This window comes from Wyeomyia smithii, chromosome 2 (assembly GCF_029784165.1).
Source record: "Wyeomyia smithii strain HCP4-BCI-WySm-NY-G18 chromosome 2, ASM2978416v1, whole genome shotgun sequence".
Taxonomy (NCBI): domain Eukaryota; kingdom Metazoa; phylum Arthropoda; class Insecta; order Diptera; family Culicidae; genus Wyeomyia; species Wyeomyia smithii.
In genome coordinates, this window is record NC_073695.1 from 38448956 (window position 1) to 38475501 (window position 26546).

The 26546-nt window shown below is 38.9% G+C and overlaps 1 protein-coding gene across 3 annotated transcripts in view; it reads left to right on the top strand.

The window, feature by feature from the left end:
* LOC129721311 (uncharacterized) overlaps window positions 1–24426 on the top strand; it is a 235643-nt gene extending 211217 nt beyond the window's left edge. For all 3 annotated transcript variants that reach the window (XM_055673746.1, XM_055673748.1, XM_055673745.1), the window contains 3 exons: window positions 21163–21459; window positions 21517–21730; window positions 21798–24426. In XM_055673746.1, coding sequence (XP_055529721.1) covers window positions 21163–21459; window positions 21517–21730; window positions 21798–23920 — 2634 coding nt within the window. In that variant the 3' untranslated portion in view covers window positions 23921–24426. The remainder of the gene's footprint in view (window positions 1–21162; window positions 21460–21516; window positions 21731–21797) is intronic.
* The last annotated feature ends 2120 nt before the right edge of the window (window positions 24427–26546 follow it).

A 26546-nucleotide genomic window follows, 5' to 3' on the forward strand; every position in this document is an offset into this window, starting at 1 on the left:
GAGTTCATGTTTAGTTTCACCACAGTAATAACAATTATTATTTTCTTGATTGCAAGAGTCATCAAGATGGTTACCCCCACATTTACCGCATCGACTTTTATTGCAACAGTAGGCAGAAGTATGGCCTAACTGTTTGCAATTGGTGCAGTTCATGACTCGTGGAATATACAGGCGAACGGGTACAAGGACATTGTGAATCGAGATGTGAGATGGTAAAGCAGATCCAGCGAATGTGACACGAAATGAATCTGAGGGGGAATATATTTTCTTCCCTTCTACAAAGGACACGGATCTCAATTGTTGACAATCGAGAATTTTAACCGTTGGAATGGAAGTGTTCTTGAAATATCCAACACCGTCTTTTAAAAGAAATTCACTGGATAAGCTGGAATCGGTAACAACACCGTCAATTTCTACATCTCGAGCGTGAACATAAACATGATATTCCCGGGTGAAAAACTCCGAAGTAACAATTTTATTAGCTTGAGTAAGGTCTTTAACCACAACTCTCAATCTGTTAGGTCTGACCTAAGAAATTTCAATGATAGACTTGAAATGAGACTCTAAATCTTTAGATATCTGAATGATGTTTAAGGGCTTTGATTTGGGCCCTATTTTTGGTCGGAAATAAACAACAAATGAACCAGTCGATCCGTCTGGATACAGTTTAACGCGTGAGGGAATTGAGGAAACAGTGGGAAAAAGGGTCAGGAGGTTTAGGTGTAATAGAAACAGGATCGGCCAAATTTTTTTCATCCACTTCCATTGTGTGTAAAAGAGCACACTATGGTTGGGCAACAAAAAATGCAAATGGATACAAATATAATAAATTAAGTTCTATACTTAGCTGTTATAATAAAAGAAATCTTGATCTTTAAATTTCTTGGTGTACTTGAATTGTCGTTGATCTTTCGAAACCTTCGAACCCCTTGAAAACTCTGATTCCTGTATCCTGTAGAGCAGCAAATCTTGAATAGCTCTGGATCTCTTGGAATCTTCAAATCTCTTGAATACTGATGTCGGTATCCTGTAGAGTTGCAAATCCTGGTATTTCCAATATTGAATCAATACTTCAGATCTGCAATTATAAAGAAAATTAATGACGGTAGCAGCTGTAAATAAATAAAATCTCCCCAAGACAGGCAAAAGAAGTTCCCTCTAGTGGTTCGTCAGAGTCGGTTTCATCTGAAGACAACAGATCAAAGGGGTTCGATGTTATGGTAGAAGTGGTCACGGTCTTCTTAAGAAGCTCAGCGTAAGAACGCTTTGAGCGCTCCTTAAGAGACCGTTTAATTTTATCTCTGCGTTGCATGTACACCGGGCATGCGGAAAGCTCATGCAGATTTTCCCCGCAGTGAATACACTTTTCAACGTTTACACTGCAAGAATCTTCCGCATGAGTCTCCCCATCCTTGCCACACCGTGCCTTATTGCAGCAGTAGGCAGCTGTATGGCCTAACTGCTTGCAATTGGTGCAATTCATAATATGTGCCCCACATAAAAACGCACAGGCAGACGAACCTGGTTGATAGAAACGTGGCTAGGGAGTGCAGATCCGGCAAACGTAACGCGAAACGAGTCTGACGGAGTGTATACTTTTTTACCGGAGACGAGCGACATGAACCGTAATTGCTTAACATCCAATACTTTCGCCTCGGTAGTGGATTTTTTGAAGCAGCCGACGCCGCTTCCCAGAATACACTCAACAGTCAGACTCGAATCGGTTATTACACCGTCGATCTCCACGTCTCGTGCAGGTACATACACGCGATACTCGCGTGTAAAGAGCTCAGAGCGAGCTATATCGTTGGCCTGATCCAGATCATTGACCACGACACGGAGCTTGTTTGGTCTGACTTTTGCGATTTCGGTCACGGCCTTGTATCGTGACGTCAGATCTTTCGCGATTTGTAACGTGTTCAGTGATTTTCCTCCTGGTTTGGGCCTCATGTAGAGAACCAGTGGACCCGTTGATCCGTCTGAGTAGAGCCTGGGACGAGGATTGACTAAAGCAGGGACAGAGGGGGGGTGAACAGGAGGGACAGGGTCGGGTGGGTTTGGAGACGGGGGATCGGGGGCTAAGGGATCCACATCCATTGCGCTCAAACTAGCGCAACAGTACAGTGGCAAAGAATCACGTACCTCTTTTTTGTTGTCTTCAATAGCACAATCACCGAGTCTTTCGGTGCTGGAACGGGCAGCTTCGCAGCGGCACAGCTATAGCACAATAGCAGGATGACCTTCGGATTATCAGTTTGTCTTTACACCGCACTTCGCACTCTTTGAAACACGACTGAGTAAGCAATGCTTCTTTTCTTCTTCACACAGTAGCGACTTTATAGCGAGACAACCACTTAATGCGTCCGTTTTCGTCGAGCGTTCGGGACGGAATGACTGTTTTTGTTTTTCTCTAACGCAGTTTACAGATCGTGATGTCATTTCAAGACGCATTTGAAGTCTTTGAAATCATCAACGTTTGCATACTCTATGACGGGGAAAATGCTGCTTGGCAGCTCTTGTCATATTTTTTCTCTACTCCGTATGCGAACTAATACACGCACACCGGATGAATTGGAGATTGAAGAAACTTGTAACATGTGCAACATATGCGACGGTGTGTGTTTTTTTTGTGCTTGAGATGGAAAGAGAGCAGTTTTCGACAGAAAAAATCTTGCATGTGGTTGAAACGACCATTATTAGATAGTCGTACTCCCGTAACACGTGCTAAATATATGGCAGTATGTGTTGTTACTTGACTGGGGAAGAATTTTATTGCCTTTAAAGTAATAGGTTTGTTACCCAAAAGGCAATTTTGTGCTATTGCTTCTAAAGTAATAAGGACAAGTTTTGCGTGTATATATATATATATATATATATATATATATATATATATATATATATATATATATATATATATATATATATATATATATATATATATATATATATATATATATATATATATATATATATATACATATTTATATATAAACATATACACTAAGGTCGCTTCTTACGCGTTTTTTTACGCGGATTCCGGAATTAACGCGGTTTTTTACGCGGATTCCGGAATTTACGCGGTTTTTTTACGCGACACGTATCCCCTGCGTAAAAAGCGACTTTAGTATATTCAAAAAATAAATTAACAGAATTTTTTTTTCCAAAACAAATCATACCTTTTTTCCTGATTCCTCCTTGATCGGACCGGTTTTGTTTTTTAGGTAATCTTTTGTAGTTTTATATAAAAAAATATATTTTCAAAAAACGAGTTTTTTTTTAGATATTTATTTTTCTTTTAACTTAAAACAACTTTATTTTTAGAGTGTATATTTTTTTAGGAAAGACAAAATTCTTATATACAACTTCGCCGAAGACGTCATACCGAACAAACAAACCGTTTTGGCTTAAAAAATATTTGTAATCATCAATACTTCCCAAAAAAGCGTTTTTCAATAGCTCCTCAAAAATGAGTCGTGTAACAAAAAATTTAACCAATAGCAGCACAAAATGGCATCTTTTGCCCATAGAAACATCCATGCAAAGTTTCAACCGAATCAAAAATGGTGGATTAAGTTGGTTGCCCGTTTTTTTGTGGAATTGCTCTCAAAGACCTATGAAACTGGCTCTTTGTCTATGCAAGACGATACAGATGCACCACGCATGCCATTACGTTTTCATAAAGTTTCAAGAGAGACGTGAAATTGCTGAACAATTTGTGAAGCAAAACAATTTTAATCACGCAATTGGCCACGAACAAAAACGTTACACCATTTGCAGATGCAGATGATGCTATGGAAATTCAGGTGCACGATCTGCCTATTTAGGTTGCATCAAATGCAATCCGCAAGCAAATGAAAGCATTCCGAAAAACTGTCTCTACCAAATACGACAAGTGTAAAAAAAAGTTTTAAGAGTGTGTTTGCGAATGCGCGAACGATTCCTAGCTACGTTACTGTCGAGCTGGTTGATTTTACGGAACCGTTGTTAAGTTGAGATTCCTGTACCGGACAAAAAATAACTTACCAGTTTTGCACCTAAGAAGTAAGAATATTTTCGGTAGTGATTAAAATAGAATCTCAGAGGTTAGGAACAACCTACGAAAAGATTTTTTTTCCATCATAGTACATTGAGATGAGAAGAAGCGTCATGCAAACAATAAGCTTCGTACAATTGTTGTAGACCTGCGGCGCTCTGCTGCACATACACTATACGGTACTGTTCCTTTTACTAGCATGTGTTCTTTCAAGATATCAGTTTTCACTACGCTTTACCAGCAGGTTTAGAAATTGTTCAAGAAAAAAGGCTGTTTCAAATATTTCGGAAAACCTTTACCTCCGAGACATCAAATTAGTTTCATTGAGATGTAAGCTGCTTTAAAAATGTTAATAACTGGAAGTAACAAATAACAAATTTATCAAAGGTTCCGGTTCAATGATTCAACAATCCAGTTTACAACAGTAGAAAATTTCAAAATTCCTGATTTTGTTTGGTCATCTGAAGGTATGAATATATTAACTGAAACTTTGGATGACAGTGCTGGAAACTCCTTTGTTGATTTTAAGTTCAATGTTCCAGAAGGAGTTTGATTTGAAATTTCAATAGCATGAATAAATTTGGGATCGTTAGCTTTTATATTTAATAATATTTTAGGACCTTTATTAGGAAGTTTATGAGAAGAAAGATTTTTTCTAGATCCACCAGAAATTGAAAAAGATGGACGAGCAACAGGAATGTCACATTTAGTTTCATCAGAGAATACTAGATCATATATGTTCGATAAGATAAGAGGGCATGCTGTAGTTTTCTTAAGAAAATCAGAATAGAGCGATCTTTAAGAGATTGCTTCATTTTATTTTTGTGTTGTATGTATAAAGAACATTTTGAACATTGTGAATTGAAATGTGAGAAGGTAAAGCAGATCCCGCAAAGGTAACTCGGAAAGAATTTGAAGGGGAATGAATTTTCTTCCCTTCTACAACTGAAACAGATTTCAGTTGCTGAAAGTCAAGTATTTTAACCGACGGAGTTTCAGTACTTTTAAAATATCCAAAACCGTTTTTCAAAAGACCATGGATAAACTGCAATCGGTTACAACACCGTCAATTTCTACATCTCGTGCTGGAACATAAAAACGATATTCACGAGTAAAAAATTCAGAAGAAGCAATTATGTTAGCCCGAGTAAGGTCATTAACCACAACTCTTAGTTTGTTAGGTCTGACCTTAGAAATTTCTTCAATGGACTTAAAATGCGAATGTAAGTCCTTAGAAATTTGAATTATGTTTAAAGGCTTCGATTCAGGTCCCATTTTAGGTCGGAAATAAACAATAAATGAACCAGATGATCCATCTGGATAGAGTTTGATGCGCGGGGGATTGGAAGAAATCGTGGATGAAGGGTCAGGAGGTTTTGGTGAAATAAACTCAGAATTATAATTTTTTCGTCCACTTCCATTGTGCGCAAGTAAGCGCACTATGGCAGGGTAGCAAATAATTGGAAAAAAGAAAATTAAACAAATGAAATGTGATACTTAGCTTGTTTAAAATGAATAACAACAGGCAAGAAGAAGGTCTTGATTCTCAATTTCTTGAAATATTTCCAAAATCGACGGATTGTCCTACTGCACCTCTTGAAAACTCCGTTTATAATGTTCTTCAAAGTTTCAAAGCAATGATCTTGAATAAAATCTATGATTGAAGGAAAAATTAATTACGGTAGCGAGCGTAAATAAAACCGTCACTTCCCAAGCGAAGGTTGCTGAGCTTATGAGTTTAAGTTAATGGAAGCAAACATAAATTGACCTATTGGGGAGACTATGTCATTTTTTTATATTAATACAGAGAACATCACAAGGAATGGTTGGTATCTTTTCATATTGTCTGTGCTAGGAATACTCGCATGTGATTGGTTCATTGTTCGCGTAATATTGTCCTTGAAACTTTTTATCAATTTTCAACGCTCAATGAAATAATAGTGATAAGTAGCGTATCATAAAATTGTCCGATACTTTATCTGGTTACTAACATATTGGTTATTGTTATCCATCATGTGGTTATGCTGTTATTGTCGTTTGAAATCTGACAGAACATTTGCCAGTTTCATTTCCAAACTGACGGAATGAAAATAAAGACGTAGTCCCACGTCAAAAAATTTCGATTATGATGATGATGCCACCTGCCTTGAAGATCTTCTGTTGCATAATGCGGGAGCACGTTTCTCTGCTCTAACAGGCAGTTTAATCTTCGACTAACGCAGCAAAGATCTGAGATAAACTCTTTCTAAAATTCCATTTCTGATGTAGAACTACGTTTTTCCTTAGTCTACCAAATGTGTAAAAAAAAGTGTAAATAAGAAAGCAACAAAAGGGAATTAAATTTTGTTCTAGATCCTAGAAGAGTGAGGACGAAATTCTGTACTGGATGAAAGAAGAGTGAACACAGTTTTTACAGTTTGTGTGGTCTGAATGCACAAAGAAGGCTACTACCACCATGTCCAATTTTTAATAACAAGCTGCCCTTCTCAAGGCAACTAAACAAGTGTTTGAAGATTTATCATAGATAGGCCGAACTTCCGATTTTTTTCACTATATAAAATCGAATCAAAAATTTTTGTTTTGGTTTATCTAAACATATACAAATGCAGCTTTGTCTGTCTGATCCATATAGGCTTGGAAACTACTGAATCGATCGGCGTGAAATTTTGTATATAGGGGTTCTAGGGGCCGAGAAAGGTGACTAAGATAGTTCGAGACCCCTCCCTCTTCTGTAAAGGGGTCCCATACAAATGAAACACAAATTTCTGTACATCTCGAAAACTTACCAAGTAAATGGAACCAAATTTGACAGGTGAATGTTTTAAGGGTAACAAATATGTCCATAATAGTTTGACACCCCTGGGGGTAGGGTTTTCTACAAATAAAACACAAATTTCTGCACATCTCGAGAAATAATCAAGTAAATGGAATGTGCAAGTTTTTGGGAGCAAAACATATTTTCATGCTGGTTCGAGACCCCTTCCACTTCTGAATGGAAGGGGTCTTATACAAATCAAATACAAAATTCTATGGTGGTTTGACACTCCACCGTACATTAGAAGGGGAGGGAGGTTTCCCATACAAATTAAATTAAAGATATGTAAACCAGTAGCCAAAATTCGACTTCAGATGCCGTATTTAATTTTGGGATGGAAACTTACGATTTCTAATATTGGTGTTTCCGAAGCCAAAATGACGCCCAAAGGCCAGAAAATATCTCCAAATGCCATTTTGAAATCAAAGATGGCTGTTTCCGGTTTTTGAAAACAGCGGAAATTGACCAAATACCACCTCATATGGGCGTTTCCGAAATCGTAATGATGCACTGAAGCCACAAATCGACCTCAGATAACATTTTGAATTGTAAAACAGGAACTTCTGGTTTCTGGAAAACATCCAAAAATGGCATATTTCCCCCTTAACATGATTATACCTGGAACCAGAATGATACTCAGGAGCTAAAATCGAAAATGACCAAATACCACCCAACATGGGTGTTCCTTTAACCACAATGAATGCCATTGTGAAGTTCAAGATGAAGTCTTTCGGTTTCTGGAAAACAGCCTAGAGTGACCAAATACAACCCAATATGAGTATCTCCGGAACCATAATGATGCAAGGTGCTAAAAATTGACTTCAGACACCATTTTGAATTGTAAAATGGCAACTCCTGGGAAACAGCCGAAAATGACCGAATACCTCAATATGGATATATCCGTAATCGAGATGATGCATAGAAGCTAGATACTGTGTCCAGATACCTGAACACTATTTTGAATCCAAAGATGACCACTTTCAGTTTATAAAATCTATAACGAGCGTCTTAGCAGAGTGATTGAGATCAATCAAAGAAATAGTTATCGGTTTCCGTTATACTCTACTAAATTTTTTGGAAATAAATATTGAAATTTAGTCCGCAAATATATATTTCGACTGTGACATACAGTCTTCCTCAGTCCACATAAGTACTGGCATCACACTTTCCGAGCGAAACTAATCAGATTTTCGATGAACGGGTAGGATAATAGTCTTTAAAAGATAAGCAATAAATTTTTCTAGAAAAACACCTACAATATTGAAAAAAATAGTGGCCCAAATAAGGGTGGAAATAATATTGTTTTCCTTATTCCGACATGCTTCGTTTCGAGCAAGAACTATCATCGAAATAACGCCGCGAATCATAGTTACTAATAGTAGTTAGTAATTTCCCGAAATTTCGGTTTCACGAAATTGCCGAAAAATTTCGTTAAATTTTGCTAAACTCCACTTAAAATTTCGCGAAATTAAACTTCCAATTTCGACGATAACGATATTTCGCGAAATTTCGGACCAAATTTCCGATGCACATTATTACATTATTTTCTGGTTTGTGCTCGTTGCGAATATAAATTAAATTGAATAAATCTCAACAGATATTTGGTTTACTAATAAAAGTCAGACATAGAAGAATGAGCTCTCAGCCGGTAATTTTTGTTCTTAAAGACAAAACCGTAGCATCATGCGGGATGTATTTTTTATTCACGCAAAGCATAAAATTCATTTCATCACTGGAGCCATATTCAAGGAATATGAAGTTTTGTCTTTCGTTTAGGAGAGCATATCAATTTCTGTCAAAACTAACGCTCTGAAGCTCTATCTTACAGGCCAAATGTTCTATGCTACTCGACTTGTAAAAATTTGAAGCGTTTTCTCGGATTTCTCTGTACTCCTGTGACTCCTCTTCTCACATCGTAGTGTATTTAAATGTGTTCTTCAGATAGTTCATTGCTATCACAAGGCTTATCAGATATCATGCCTTATAGTGTTCAGACAGAGTGATCGATGTGTCAAGCAGAACAAGTTGTAATTGCCTGAATTTTTTGTATTGTTTCAAAACACTCTGACTGCTGACTTCAAAGTCAGCATAGGTTGATTTCAAAATTGCCAGGTACCTTATCAAAAATAATTCAAACGTGTTACTAAAAACGCATGCTTTATCAATGAATGAATAAAAAGTACATGATTTGCTCTCATTAAACTCATGACTGAGAAATGTTAGTCTATGTTTAGGGAACACAAAATTTTACAATGTCAAAAACAAGTTCAGATTATAGCATAGGAGTGATTTTGACTTTGCACTTGACGAATTATTAGGGTATTCTAGAAAGGTTAGAAAGTACGAGAAAGGAGAGAACGAGGATGATTACGAATAATTCTATTGAGAAAAAGAAAACTATTTGTTTGTTGCATTAAAACATTCCATTCTAACTGCTGATTAGTTGAAAGGAAAATAATTTTTGGTTTGTTTCAAAGGGGCCGTTCCTAAACCACGTAGTCATATATAGGAGGACGAGGGGGGGGGGGTTGTCAAAAGACCACGAAAAATCACGCTGGGGGGTGGGGGTTAACGAAAAGACCACGTGGTCTATTTTCTTTTTTTTTTTTAAATAGTTTATTTGACACGGCACGATTCAATTTATGTTTAACTGAGCCAAGTACATTTTTTTTTAAATTCTTAATTAGCAGGGAAAAGAGTGAGGCCTTTTTTTTTTATTCTCGCGGCCGACTACGAGCTAGTGGGGATTTAAGGTGAGAGGAGGGGTGTTACAATTTTATTTTTCACTATTTTATATTACAGAATGTATTAATTTGTACGTGGCTAACCAGTGATGTTCTGTTTGAGCAGTTTTGGTCTGAGGTGTCTGCGTAAACATAGAGATGCCGAGTCTTCGTTCTAGTGTCTCCAGCCGGGTGTATCATTCTCTTTCAGTTTGTGACAGAAATTGTATTCTAGCAAATAGATAAAAGAAATCAAATTTTAATGCCAGCATTTTTTATAAACCCGTATAGCTGTGTCATGTACTGGAGATCACCGCTTCCCAGAATGTCTCTAACGGGTACGTTCGGTTGTTTTCCCCGGGCCCGAAGGGAATCTATAAGCTCAGACCTAACACCACAGTATTCGGTACACGACCAAACAACATGCTCGATGTCATGGTAGCCATCGCCACAAACGCAGTGATTACTGTCTACAAGCCCTATACGAAAGAGATGCGTGTTTAACGTATAGTGATTGGACATAAGTCTGGACATCACGCGAATGAAGTCCCGACCTACATCCAACCCCTTGAACCATGCTTTCGTCGATACCTTAGGAAAAATGGAATGTAGCCACCGTCCCAGTTCATCTGAGTTCCATGATAATTGCCAACTGTTGAGTGTTCTCTGACGCAAAATGCTATAAAATTCATCATAAGCAACTGGTCTTACATAAATATCGCCATCAATAGCACCCACCTTAGCTAAAGCGTCAGCCTTTTCATTGCCCGGAATGGAACAATGAGAAGGGACCCACGCTAAGGTAACCCGGTAATTTTTATCTGTTAAACCACTTAAAAACCGCCGTATTTTCCCCAGGAAATACGGGGTGTGCTTCACAGTCTTCATCGATCGTAGAGCCTCAATGGCACTGAGACTGTCTGTGAAGATGAAGTAGTGGTCTATGGGCAGGGTTTCGATGATCCCAAGAGAGTACAGAATGGCAGCAAGCTCTGCGACGTATACGGAAGCAGGAGCATCGAGTTTGTAGGAGGCGGTAAAATTTTCGTGGAAAACACCGAAGCCAGTGGACTCATCTAGATTAGATCCGTCAGTGTAAAACCTTTTATCATAACTAACATGATTAAACTTATTGGAAAAAATCTTAGGGATCTCTTGGGGTCGCAATTGATCCAGGATACCAGAAATGTCTTGTTTCATGGTGGTGTCGAAGAATATAGCATTATTAGAAGTATCTAAAAGTGCGACATTGGAGGAATCGTATGAAGAAGGATTAATATCTTGAGCCATATAGTCAAAATATAAAGTCATAAATCTGGATTGAGATTGAAGGTCGACCAACCTCTCGAAATTTTCAATTACTAATGGGTTCATAACTGTGCATCGAATTAGCAACCGGTAAGAGAGATTCATAAAACGATGTTTCAACAGAAGAATACCCGCTAGTACTTCAAGACTTATCGTATGGGTCGACTGCATGCAACCTAAAGCAATACGCAAACAACGATATTGTATTCGTTCCAGTTTGATCAAATGTGTGTTCGCTGCGAAGCGGAAGCAGAAACACCCGTACTCAATTACAGACAATATCGTTGTTTGGTAAAGCCTTAGAAGGTCTCCTGGGTGGGCTCCGATAGATCAGATACCTAATATGGCAAGCCCAGGTGCATTTAGAGTCGAACCAGACCCCGAGATATTTAGCGACTAAAACCTGAGAGATCGTTTTACCCGTTAGTAGGAGCTGCAGCTGAGCTGGGTTATGCTTCCTAGAAAAAACGACCAGCTCAGTTTTCTCCGGAGAGAATTCGATACCCAGCTTAAGAGCCCATTCAGACAAATTGTCTAAGGTATCTTGCAATGGTCCTTGCAGATCGTTAGCCTCGCTTCCAGTAATGGATACAACGCTATCGTCTGCAAGTTGCCGTAGCGTGCATGAATTTGCAAGACATTTATCGATGTCATTGACGTAAAAATTATATTAGAGAGGGCTTAAACATGAGCCCTGGGGAAGGCCCATGTAACTAATTCGGGAAGTTGTCGAATCGCCATGTGAGAAATACATATGCTTTTCTGACAACAAATTGAGCAAAAAGTTATTCAAATTTGGTGAAAGTCCCTGCGAATGTAGTTTCGCGCTTAAAACTTCTACAGAGACAGAGTCAAAAGCCCCCTTAATATCCAAGAACGCAGAAGCCATTTGCTCTTTTCGAGCAAATGCGAGTTGAATTTCAGTAGAAAGCAACGCTAGGCAATCGTTCGTCCCTTTGCCCCGGCGAAAGCCAAATTGAGTATCTGAAAGTAAACCGTTTGTTTCGACCCATTTGTCTAACCGTAAGAGGATCATTTTCTCCATTAATTTCCGGAGGCAAGAGAGCATCGCAATCGGCCTATATGAATTGTGATCAGAGGCGGGTTTCCGAATAGCAATGACTTTTACCTCCCTCCAGTCATGCGGAACAATATTTAGCTCAAGAAACTTGTTGAACAAATTCAACAAGCGTCTTTTTGCAGAGTCGGGTAGATTCTTCAACAGGTTGAATTTCATTCTATCTAACCCTGGAGCCTTATTGTTGCACGACAGGAGAGCCATTGAAAATTCCAACATCGAAAATGGGGGCTCTTCCGTAGTTACTAAAAACGCGTCGCGAAAGGTTTTCTGTTCCGGTACGGGTCCGGACAACCCGTTTTGGCAAAATCGAGTATCCAGCGATCTGAATACTCCTCACTCTCATTCGAAACGTCACGGTTCCGCATGCGCCTGGCGGTATCCCAAAGAGTGCTCATCGCTGTTTCCCTCGACAACGCGTTTACGAACCGCCGCCAGTACCCGCGTTTTTTCGCCTTTACTAAGCTCTTCATCTGCCTGCTCAGTGCCTCGTACTTTCGAAGTAGGTTGACAGTGCCGTACTCCCGGTAGTCCTTATACGCCGCGGACCTTCGCGCGTACAGCTCAGAGCACTCTTTTTCCCACCATTTGTTGGGAGGGCGCTGTCTAATCGTTACCCCGGGTATCGGTTTCGTCTGAGCTTGAGTCACGGCGTCGATTATCAAGCCAGCTAAGAACGCGTATTCTTCCTCCGGAGAAAGTTCCTCGTGAGTCTCGATAGATTGCGCTATACTAGACTCATCACGCTTCCAATCAATATTACGTGTAAGGTCGTAGGAAATATTGATTGGGTTCGGGGGAGTTGAACCATTAGCAATTGATATAACGATTGGAAGATGATCACTACCGTGGGGATCGTTGATTACTTTCCACTGGCAATCTAACGCTAGTGATGTCGAGCAAAGGGATAGGTCAAGCACGCTTTCACGTGCTGGAGGATTAGGTACACGTGTCGCTTCCCCAGTATTCAAAAGTGTCATATTGAAGTCGTCGATCAAGTTACAAATTAAAGAAGATCAGTTGTCGTCGTACAGCGACCCCCATAGCGAACAGTGAGAGTTAAAATCTCCCAAAATCAAAAAAGGTGCGGGAAGCAATTCTGCTATATCAAGGAGTTGCTTCTGTTCAATCCGCGCGGATGGGGGAATATATAACGAAACAAGGCAAAGGTCTTTTCCATTCATATTCGTTTGAATGGCAACAACTTCAATATTCGAGATCGAGGGGAGGTCGATTCTGAAAAAAGAATAGCACTTTTTGATCCCTAAAAGTACCCCTCCACCGTGTGAGTCTCGATCTCGACGAATGATGTTGAAATCGTGGAAATTAAGTTGGTCATTTGAATTGAGAAAAGTTTCACAGAGCGCGAACGCATCACAATTGTATGTGTTTATCAAATGTGAAAATAAATCGAATTTGGGGATGATACTTCTGCAGTTCAACTGTAACACAGTGACAAAATTCCTAACCTCTTTCGACGTATTAGTCATCGAAAGATACGATAGCTGAAATGAGGGGCCAAGTTGCTGTGAGTTGCTTCAAAAAGGTTTTCACTGTGGGGAGAAGGGCAAGAAGAATGTTTTGAAAGGGATCTGGTATGTTGAATGTTTTAAATATCCAGTCCACAATATCAGAGAATTTTATGAACCCTGTTTCTTTTATGTCTTCTGATTGAGAAATGGGTGCACGAGGGGTTTTTGGTGCCCCAGGAAGCGGTGGGTACTCCTGGTTTGATTTGAAATTAAAACCCGGGGGTACTTGCTTCGGTTTTTCTTCACCGCTTCCTTTTTGTGTTGTCTTATTGGTCATTCCGCTAGGGGTTATCTTACGACCTTTGCGAGAAAGATTAGGAGAGTTGAGCATTCTCCTCTTCCTAGATCCCTCTGGCAAGGCATAAGAACACCCTTCGACGGGATCGTCAGATGTACCCTCATCGGTTGGCAAAAAGGAAAAGATGTTTCCTGTCGAGGGTGGCTCAGCCCTCTTAAGCATTTCTGCAAAAGAGCGCTTTGATCGTTCCTTAAGGGAACGCTTAATTTTTTCCTCGCGCTGTTTGTACGCGGGACACGTCGAAAGGTCATGCCGAGTTCCCTCGCAGTAAAGACACTTTTCAGTATCCTCACTGCAAGCGGTTTTAGCATGGTTGCCTCCGCACTTGCTGCAGCGTGCCTTGTTGCAGCAGTAGGTGGCTGTATGACCTAACTGCTTGCAGTTTTGGCAATGCATGACCCGCGGTACGAACAGGCGTACAGGCAGACGAACCCTGTCCAAAGAGATGTAGTTCGGCAGTGCGGATCCGGCGAATGTTACACGGAAGGAATCCGAAGGGAAGAATTTCTTCTTCCCTTCTTCGATGGATACTGAAGGCAATTGCTTGACATCCAGTATCTTTACATCTTGAATCAGGTGGTTCTTGAAGCAGCCAACCCCGTGACGCAAAATGTCATCGACCGTGAGGCTTCCTTCGGTAACCACACCGTCGATCTCCACGTCTTTGGCAGGGATTTACACGCGGTACTACCTTGTAAAGAGCTCGTAGCTAGCAATTTCGTTTGCTTGCTTCAAGCTACTCACGACAACTCGCAGTTGCCAGGTCTTTGCCTATTTGAATTATATTCAAAGGTTTTTTTATGGGCCGGAAGTAAACAACGTAGGGACCGCTAGCGGCATCTGGGTAAGCTTTTACCCGTATTTCCGGTACCCTTGGTACGGGGCTAGGTAGCGGGGGTGGTACAGGGGAAGGCAAGGGAGAACTGCTGGGGGAAATTTCAATTTCTTCCCCATTTGTTTCCACATCCAAGAAAAGTTGCACCTGCATGTCGTCCTTTTTGCGGGAGCGTTACGCTCTACCGCACACAAACGAAAAATATTCGAATGTGGGGGGGGGGAACAAGTAGTTGATATTAAATTTTAAAAACAATTTTTCAAACTACAATGGATCAAAATAAATAAAAAAGACAGTAATACTAATACTAATACCAATAGTAATAGTAATAATAATAATAATTATAATTATAATAATAATAATTATAATAATAATAACAATGATAATAATATTAACAATAATAATATTGATAGTAATATAATAATAATAATGATAAAAAATCTAAAGTGAATACTTCACCGAACGTCTAAGTCACGACCTCACGGCTGATAGTAGGATCAATCGAGTGTCTCCGCAGAACAAACACTGACGATCCAGCTTCGTGTTGTGACACAGTGGCCGTATCTTACATGCGACCTTGTAGATGCCACTTGTAGTTGACTTCCACTCGCTCGATCGTATGGTGGTCCGTGCTGCTAGCGGGGTAACAGCGGTGCGGGAGAATTGTTCTAGCTGATATATCAGCTGCGTATCAGATCACTGGCCGGGTAGCCTGCCCCTACCAGTGTGCAGAAGATGTTTCTGCCGATAGATTGCAGACTATTGTTATCGCACAGCACAAGAAATAATCGAAAAAAGAAAACACCCGTACGATAACTCGTGTATTGTTATTTTGCGAATCACACGGAGATAAACAATTTGCGTCTAATCGAGACGAAAGAAAACAACGAATGGTCTATTTTCTTACTTATAATTAATTATTGCCACCAAGTCAAGAATGAAGCTTTCGCAATTTTTTAAATTATAAATTTATTTGACACGACTTGATAATTCATAAAAGTCACGGAAAGTTTGCGATATGTTAGCAATCAGCTGTAATCAAATTTTTGAAACATATTTCAAATTTATACGAACGAAGAAAATATTTGTTCGGTTTCAAACAGGCTTTGCCTTTACTTAGCATTTACTTCTATAGAATAATAATTTTATTTTGGAATGCGCCGGGAGTTGTGACATTTTTCCTGGTAGTATATTCTAATACTCAACGACCGGTAGAAAATATCAACGTCTTGGTCTTGAAAACAATATATAAGACCTGGATGCTCGTGACCAGAAGGAAGAAAGTAAGATGTTTATATTTTGTTCGACCTTCAAAAACTTTGTAATTTATTAAAAAAGAAAACAAAATTACAAATCCGATACCTGAAATCACTGAAAGTAAGGTTTCACTTATTATTAACTAAATATTTTTCTAGATGATTCCTAGATGAGTATACAATTTACCATAACTATAAGCGAAAAATTTATCGTGGATGATCAAACTGTTCAAAAAAATTTTATTTATTTTTATACTCAGCAACAAATTGTATTGAAAATCATTCTAAATATACTAAACAGAATAGCGTATTGTAATTACTTTCAGGTAAGGAAATTATTATAGTTGTTAAAGACAATGAAATATTATTAAAAATTAAACAACCATTATTTATTTGTTACTTTTTTTTGAGAAAATGATATAAGCGAAAATTCTATTTACAATTTGCGCAATGACTAATAATCAGGTTTCTCAAACCTTCATTTTTTATAAATTTTTCATACTTTATTGTACATACACAGTAACTATTCGCTAACTGATAGGTATAAAAGGGATCAAAATATGACCACGTAGTTTAGGAATGGCCCCAAATGCATTTTGTTTAGTTTTGGTGTCGCAGAAACTCACAGGGCATATTTTTTTAGGATAATTTTTTTCTACAACTTTACCACAGACACTAGTTATGCCAGTCAAACAAACCGATTTAGCTGAAAAAATATTTTTGATCTCCAGTAGGGCACTCTGTGGGTAAATAAAATATTTTTAAAATCGAAACAGTTTGTTTGATTGATATACTGTCTTTGTTGATAATAATATTGTCCTTCCAAAAATAAACATGCTGTGAAAAAAAAAATTTTTTTTTTTGAAAAAATATAACGTTTTTTTTTCGATATCTTCATTGTTCCGGTTATTTTTTTTTGTAATTTTTATACAAAAAAAATAAGATTTTTTGAAAAATAAGCTTTTTCATATTAATTTCAATGTTTCTCTTACATTAAAAATAAATAATTTTTAAGTGTTTTTTTTATCGGAAAGATAAAATTACTATCTAAGACTTTGCCGGAGACGTCACACTGATCAAAAAAACTTTTGGCTCTGAAAATGTTTGTAATCACAATAATCCTCCCAAATAGCATATTTTGTCGAGCTGCTCAGTTAAAAAGTAACTTTAACTTATATTAAAAAATGCGCAAAAATATTGAAAACTTTAATGTTTACAGAATAGTTAACCTAGTTTGTTTTCCTCGAATTGATGAAGATGTCACTTGGTCTAGTCTGACTCATCGGTGTTAAAAAAATTCAATGACACTGGGCGACAAAAAAGTTGCCCTTAAACTCAAAATGGTTGCCCTTAAAAGGTTTTACAGCTTTTTACCCATTCCTGTGGATTTTGCTGCTTTTAGAGAATGCAAAAATGCATCAAAAGGCCGCCGAGTAATTGCTTATCGGATTCGTCGCTTTTACGTTTGCTTAGGACAAAACTCAGTCAAGTCTTTGGAAAAGTCATCTTTGCTAGGGACAACTATCAGGAATGGTTGAAAACATATTTACCATCTCCCATGTTTTCCAGTTTGAGCTCTAGGACAAAACTTGGATTTTTAATGATAAAAGTACTATGAAAGAAGGATTATTATTATAAACATAGTTTCATTCAAACCAAAAGAATCATTTCAGAAGTTTATTAAATTATTAATTACAAAGCCATTTCAAGTGTGAACTTTAGATCATTTGTATCTATCGCGCTACTATTACCTGCAATTATCTCTATATAATTGGATATATGCTTCAAGATTTTAGTTTTTACCATTTTTGATATTCTCGTCATTGTCGGTTTTTCGATATCTGAATACCTACGTTACTCTTCGTCGACCAGGTAAGCACCTTGCGATTCAAATCATTGTAATGCTATGTTTCAGAAACATTTATTTTATTTTTCGAAATTTCGCGAAATTTAGAGACCAATTTCGTTTCGTCTCGAGAACTCGAAATCCATTCTGATTTCGTTTCGACTAATTTGGCGGAACCGAAATTTCGTTTCGACACCAGAGAAGCCAGTTTCGCACACCCTTAATAGTTACCATAGTAACCATAAATTTGTTATGATCGTGTTATTGTACAAAATTGCTGCTAAAAGGCGAAAAACGCCGAAAATTGGTAAAAAATATACTGAAGCAGCTGTCACTGAGTGTCTTCAAGCAATAAAAAGTGGTGTTTCGACTGAAGAAGCTTGCAGGCGCTACAATTTTCCACGTCCACCGTAATGTTCCGTCAAGCAGCAAGTAATCAGGAAAACCACGAAGAGGTAAACCAACTGCATTGACTGTCGCGGAAAACCCTCGTCATTCGGACTGCAAGATGAAAGCCGGTATGTTGATATACAGGTCGGACTCGATTATCCGGAGACTCGATTATCCGGAGTCTCGATTATCCGGAACCTCGATTATCCGGAATTCGATTATCCGGAATTTCAGACTCGATCATCCGGAATTTTATTTTTTTGGTGTCCGTTTTCAATTTTTATCCCGAAATTTTGCCTTTACCATCCCTTCTGGCATATTTGCTACCATTTAAGTTATTTCCGGCATGTTTGGCGCATGTTCGAATTAAGTGAAAATAATCAATGTCCAATTTATATATTTTGCTTCTCAAGATTTTTCCCCTTTTCGCCTCAGAAATGACTTTTGGTTACGCTACTGCACCATACAAGTAAAATAAAGAAAAGAAATATTTATTTTATGTTCATTGATCGCAAAATTTCGGTATTTTTTGTGTGATTCGATTATCCGGAAAACTCGATTTTCCGGAATGAAACTTTTTTTGTTGTTCCGGATAATTGAGTCCGACCTCTAATAGTAAACTTTTATGTTATTCAATGCTATTGCAATATTGTCCGTGTGAAATTATAAATGGTACTGTGGATTCATGAACCGCCATCCAGAACTTTCAGTGCGTAAGCTAGCGTTAGTTTCATCAGCGGCAGCTACAGTTGAAGAGATATATTATTTAGACCTGGCCCACATTAGGAAATTGTTGTGATCCAAATAAGGAAACGGTGGCCCATTAAAGGAAACTGAAGCGATAATTTATTCCTTTTTATTATAAGAAAATAGAGGTATTATCTTGTTGTTTTTCATGCAGAAAAGATGATAAACATGTTACTTCATGTTTGTACATAACGAAATACTTAATTCAGTTTAGATATTTACACTTTTTCTTGCAAAATTTGCAGCTACGCTACTAAGTGGTCCATTAAAGGCAGTTATATCCTATTTATGAAACTTTATCTCGTTATTCCGCCAATATAGAGAGCTGTGGTCTTCAGCAAAGTTGTTCAGGAGGTCAAAACCTTGTGATCGATTCAACCGCAACGCAGCGCTGATGTGCATGTAGTTTTGGGTACTTTGAATTTAATTTATCTCGAAAATCTGAACATTTAGAAAGTTGCAGTCTTCAGCAAAATTATTCAGGAAGTTAGGGATTTTCATTTAGTACGAGTTTGTTTCGAAATTTGGCAGCATCACGGCGCTACTGTGCATCTAGTTTTGAGTTTTTTGAATTTAATTTATCTTATGGTTCTAACCACTTAGAAAGCCGCGATCTTCAGAAAAGTTGTTCAGAAAAGATCAAGCACTTCTGATTGACTATTAGTACAATTCGGAATTCTGGCATAACGTGGTGCTAGTGTCCAGATTTTATATTTTCCACTTACTTTATCTCGTGAATTTAACCGCTTCCCGTTTATGGACAATTTGGTTGGGAATAAGGCGGCTAGTTTCTGAGTTCTATGTACTAAATTTATCTCGAGAATCCAACTACTAACAAGGTTTCAGTATTCGGCAACTCAGTGATTAGTATTTCTCAGGAGAAATTATCCAATTTCGATTATTTTTATTGTGTAGGAACCCATCCATTCACGATGTCACGCATTTAGTGCGGATAAGATTTCAATCACTGTGACATTTTTCTTATAGTAAAATTGTTCTAAAATAAAAATACATCAAGATTATTTTTTTCCATGTTTTGCGTAACGTCATCAATGAATGGCCAATTACGGTTCATATCATGATAACAAGTTGACATGTATATGTATTGATTTTGATTGTGTGATCAATATTCAAATTTTCGATTCCACAAAATACCTCCATGTGGTTAAATTAATGCTCCGCAGACACTGGGTAAACTCTGGTTAAAGTTTTGTGGTCGCATGTTTTTCACCTGCCGGTCCAGCTCACCCCGAAGCAATTCGATTAAATTCAAGTTCGAGGTCGTCCAAGTATCTACGACAAAGCCGTGGAGAGAGCAATTTTTGAATCACGTAAACATAATTTGATTAATGAAAAAAATTTACTATCGATTCCGTGAAGCCAAAGTTTTTGGGAACCCCTGATTCGAATGTTGCTCGCATTGCTTTTTTCGTGCGATGTGAGAAAACGCTGTTCAACTTTGAAATTGTAAGTTAATTCGTACCTAATATGAATGTTTTCTTTTATTATTGAAGATATTCCATTAGAAATAAATATAATTTTTGTGAAATCAGTAAACCATTTTATAAACCGTAACCTGATCTATAAATAATTCAGTCGTGTCTTAGCTTATATCTTCTGATATTATAATAAATCTAATGTTATATCTTTTCAGCAATATAACACTTCAAATGAATGAAATGTTACTCGAGAAATATTGTAATGCTAATTTTGAACAGCGTTTCGAATTATGAAAGAATAATTTAAAGTTAAATCACCTTAATTTAGGGATGTTTTTTGTCGTATATAAATGATTGTTCTTTAGACAACGAAGTTCCGGACAAACTTGCAAAAATAAAAACAAGTTGTTGAAAGAAAAATTATTTTCCTTACATAGTGCTTTCTTGCTATGTATTAAAGTTGTTCAAAAAAGTGCGTGAACTATGAAAAAATTTCAAAATTGAAGTTATTTATATTTGAAAATAAAACGCATCTTAGTCACAGAACTCAAATGCTATTAAGTGTAAAAATTGTATACCAAATTTCATTCTCTGGCTTTAGTGTTCAAGTTTTCAGTTAAAACAAATTCGAATAATTCTTTGAATTTTTATTGTCAAAAAGACGTTAAGATTCCAAGTGCTTGAAAAGTTTTAATAAAATGTTGCCAACTTCATAGACGAGTTTGCGTGAAATCTCTCAGTATCTATTTCTGTCTCAAAACATCGTCCGTGCACTGTCTCCGCCGCTAATCAGAAGCGTTGATTAATTATCTCATTTATATGCATATTACCACACTTCATACACGATAATGTCTTTTTTTAGAACCTGCGGAAGCACTGCGACGACAAGCAGGTCGCCCATGCGCACGAGCTGATGAAGAGTGTGGCCCACAACATCGACCAGGTGAAGAGAAAACTGGAACAGCAGTCGCGTGTCAAGGAACTGGCCGGTATCTTGGACGGCTGGCTCGGGCCGGATCTGTCCGTACTCGGAGAACTGCGCCAAGAGGGACTGCTGAGTGAGCAGGCCAAACCCCGAATCGTGCTGCTCTTCGAGACGATGCTCATTATCACCAAGCCGAAGGAGGACAAGCGGCTGCAGTTTCGTGCATACATTCCGGTAAGTGTTAATACCATTTTACACGTAAGCAACTGAATAACTGAATCGCTTTTCCAGTGCAAGAACCTCATGCTGGTGGAGCATTTGCCGGGCGAACCGACCAGTTTCAACGTGATTCCGTATAACGATCCGAAGGGACAGATCCGGCTTACAGCTCGCACTCGGGACCAGAAGCGCCTCTGGACGCAGCAAATCAAGCAGGCCATGCTCGAGCATTACGACATCCCGAAACGCGCTCGAGAATTGGTGCTGCAACTCGGTGATGAGGATGGTAAAATTCCCTGAATCGCATAACCTTTCGCAAAACAAAACATGCTAATCCCACCTTCTCTATTCAGATCGCGTAGCGGATAAAAACGCCAGCTGGAAGTGGCCCACGAATCATCCCTCGACTCCGGATTATCTGGAACGACGGCAGCAGTTCCGGCGCAGTGAAATGCGACTGCGGTCGAAGAAAATGCGCAAAGCAACGGCCAGCAGTATTTCCCTGGATGGCATCTCACCGAAGGACATCCGACAGCCGACTTTCCAGTCATACTCCAAACCACTGGAGCAACAGCAAAAATCCGAAGGGGAAGAGGAAGCTAAAGCGGGTTGCAAGTGTGATGCCGTGAAAAAGGAACTAGAACAAAAGCAAATAAAAGCGGGTGAGGGTGGTAGAAGCCGCTCCGTGACAAGACCGCCCGGAGATGAGAAACAGAAGGCGGCTGCTAAGTTAAGCGATGACGAGGCTTTCGCCAAAGCGATGCAGGAACGGAATCGTTTCGCAACGCAGGGCCGAAAGAAGACGAAGGAAAGCTTCGTCGATGTTAAATCATACAATTCGACTACGATCCCGAAGCGGATTGTGAACATCAGAAAGAGTCGATCGAAAACAACGGGGAATTCAAGGTTTTACACAAATCTTGGACTGGGCGAAGGAAGCACTGATGATACCGTGTTAAAAATCACGGAATCAACGGACAATTTAAGTTTGGATGCTGACAACCCCACAACCGGGAAGGGTACGGAAGAAACGGCAGATGAAGAAGATGCTCAGAGAAAAGATTCCGACATTATTTCGCAACTGATTCTGCAGAAAAACGAATTCAGAAAAATGAGTCGACCGCCAAAGAAGAAGTCCTTCGATTCGGTGCGGTCACTGTCCTGCCCTAGTCAGGATGAGGATGGCGACTTCCAGACGAAACCAGAGGAACCCGTTCCAAAGCCGCCTTCCACCGAACCACCAAAAGAAGATAACGAACAAGAAGAGGACGCTGAGTTTCGGAAGGTGGCAGAACTAAACCGAAAGTCGGAGGATCTACTGAGCCGCTTGATGGAAATTCAAAACGATTTACCATCCCCGGAACCAATCTACGAATCGTTACTCCGAAACGTACACGTACCCTACAAATATGCACCTCCGCTAACGCGTTCCATTTCACAGCAGTACGGCAAAGCGTTGGAGACTTTGAGAGCGAATGCGACTGCGAAAAAATCCCGCCCAGAATCGGATTACGTCACGCTAGCCTACTCAGAGGGTGGACTAATCAACATAGACGGACATTCCGTCGAGACAAAGTCAACCGTAGCGCAGCTACGCAACAGTGACACCAACATCAACTATCACTATCCTTGGCGGAAGGAGGAAGATACCGCAACGGTGCAGGACACTCGTTCGGAAATACTCAACCTCAGCCTAAGCGACGGGGATCCTCTGAAACCACTCGAGCGGCAGGGTAGTCTCAGCATTAAATCGCCAAAGAACTTGCTCCAAAGATTTATCAGCCTGCATTCGTCACCATCGAGCGGCAGCTGCGACAGTAATCTGCATCAGCGGAAGATTTCTCACACGGAGTCAGATGCTGCACCAATCTACAAGCAGGGCAGCCTCGATCTGGGTTCCCGTATAGCAAATCTTGACTACGCTGATCCACGATCTCTGTTCTCCCCGGGATCGACTAACCAACAGCCGAACATATTCGTCAACAGGGCGTCAGTCCGAGCAGCTTCCGCTGATCCAGAGCAACGGGATTCGATATTTTCGCTTGATTCGTCTAGCGACAGTGTGTGCGGTGGCACGCGCAACGAGCAGGATGACGAGAGTTGCGGTTTCTACGAAAAGTCCGTTGAGGAATGTCTGGAGAATGACGACTTTCGAGATTCGGCTGTCTACAGTGGGGACGATAACGATCGCCGAACGGATGGATTCGACGAGCAGGTCATTTATGAGTCGATCAGCGAAATTGGCCATTGTCAGCTGCTGAAGCTTCCCTCTGCATCCGCACAGGTAGCCCGTTCGTCATCTTCCGCGTCGAGTTGCTCCTCCGGAGCCCCACCGATTCCCATCAAACCAGCTCATCTCGAGCAGCGTAAAGCCATACAAATCACATTAAAACCAACGGTTTCACCATCATCGCCACCGGGTGGAGCAGCCCCTAAGGGAGGATGGGTCCTACAGCAGGTGAAGAGATTTCAGTAATTAGAGGAGACTGATCCTGAAGTGCCTTATAGTATTTTGGATTCTAGGATTCATCAGTTTTAACCAAAACGCATTCTCTAATGTTTCCTTGTTCGTGTGCGTGCGCGTTTTACATGTTTTAATGATAAAACTTCGAGCGCTCAGTGGAGCACGTCTCTTGTAAAGCAATGTTTTAATCACACAATTGTATTTATTCGTCGTTTAGTACTATTTGAAACCGATTAATCGTGCCCTTAGTTTAATTTACTAACACCCATCACTAGCAGTGTAAGGCTCAAAGCAAACGTTTTTTTTTTTAGATATTTAAGTCGCATTTTTTCAGTATCAGCGTAGAAGTATTGTGAGGGGAGGCCTGCCCCAACAGAGCAAGCAATAGAATCCTGATTTCAGATGGGTTCACCGTTTCAGCAACCCACAGTTCTACTTTACTGTTTCGACTACCTAAAAAATTTTAACCTTGTCTTGTTAAATATATATGTAATGAAAATTTTTTAGTTCATCCTATAGAGTCGGTCTTGTTTGCTATTTGCTATTGAGTTGTGAAATTTCTTGAGCTGTTTTTGGAGTGGCACAATTTGTTGAACACTAATCTACAGTTCCTGTTAGACTAGAACAGTATTAGTTTACAATGTCACCGCCACATTGGCTAAACTTTTCTATGATTCTGTAAAGTTCTACTATGTCGCAAAGTGGCAAATAAAACCATCCAATGATACCTCGGTTTTGCTTGCACCATTTGTAATTCACTTCGTTAATACCGTTAAAGCACCCCTTGGCGCAAAGCAGTTCCGTTCAACATAAATTGCATGCAAGCTATGAAAAAAGCTTTCGCATGCAACTACGCTAAACTTTTGTTGGAAATACATGTTTTTCAAGTTTTTGAAGCAGAAAAAAGTCTTATTTTACCTAATATGGAAGCAAGCTATTAGAAATTGTAACGAAGAAATGACATTTTTAATTGAATATAACCTTCCTCCTACTGAACAGTTTTCAAGCACCAATTTGAAAGGGGATTAGAATCAATTTAACCATCGATGCAAACTTTTGAAATCAACACATTTTTTAACAAATATGTTAAAATTCTCCTCAAATTTATGACACGATGATCGGTATCCATTACTAATAGTCAACTAGTGAAAAATTGAGTTGAAATTCAAAAAATTACAAGCTCGCTTTATCTAACATTCCATCCCATTCCAAGATTTTTTTTTAAGTTTTCCTTTTTCTGAAAATTTTTGGAAAAAAACTTGAACTCCAACAAAAACGGATACAACACACCACAAAAACATGAATTCGATTAGTATTCTTAGAAAGATAGTTTATGTTTATTAATAGTCAAATATCACTGAAGGGTTTCATAAGTACAGTGGTTTTTCAATTAGATTTTACGGTTGATTTTATCTCGCTTTTCCAGAACGCTGTAAATTCAGCTAAGGGGTGAAAGTTCATACACAAAAAAAAAAACTTTTTGACACATTGATATGTTTTTACCGTATTCATGTTATAAATTGATAAAAACTAACATGACAACACCAAAAACACCAGAATCAGGAAAAAACGATCATACTGATTTTTTTTTTAAATTCAATTCAATTTCAATTTCTATAGCGAAAAGACGAAAATTGGACAATACATACAAAGCAGAAACAGACAGGAATTGCCATTAAGTAATTTTTTCAGGAGACGCGATAAGCGAAAACACTCAAATAGTAAATTATTTTCAACAATTTTTTCCACATAACTGCACTAAATCATTGCTGGAAAGGTTTCAAAAGACGGTACATGAAAGCATAGCGCGATCTGGTTGAGAAACTTACACAAACTTCAATGGAAAAACATTTACCACTTTTGTTCTATGGAAAAAATAAGGCTGATACATATTTCGAATTCTTTTTATGTCCAAGGTTATCAAAGTTAGCAGAGGGGGTGGCAAAAAATAAATAACACCGAGACGAAAAAAAAAATTTTTTGATCAAAGTTTGTGTGCAAGTTATGACGTTTGTAACTTACACTCAAATGAATGTTGAAAAATAACACTTTATTATTATTATCATTTATTTCGCTTGCCTTTCGACGACACTCTCGCTGTCACCATACTTGTTTGTTGCTAAATTAAGCATTTATGCTGGCGGAAAACCAATGAAATGTACAAAACGGTTTGAGCATTTTTTTTTCTTCCAATATTCAAGATTTTTGGAGGGAGGGGGGGGGGGGGGGTTGACATAAAAATAAAATTTGTAACAGCCTAATGACAACCAGAAAATGTTGAGAGTAAAAGTGGTACTTCTCCAGTCTGAGCATGAAGGATGCCTTATAGATCGCTAATCTGAGGACATAGAACATTCATGTCTTCAGCAGAGTTGTCCAGATGATTGAGTACTATAGAACGATGATCTGTTTGTTGAAGAATTCTGTCACTTCGTGGCGCTAGTGTATATGCATTTGGTAACAGACGAAATTTTACATGATCTAGATCGACTGGGGCCAATTCAAAGGAAAACACCCTGGTATCTTTAGGATTGTTATTTGGCCGATAATAACTGCACGATGGATCCAGGTTCAACTATCGGTAGACTACCGGTTGCCCTCCGGATCCAGAAATACCTAGAAAAGGAAAACTGAAAAT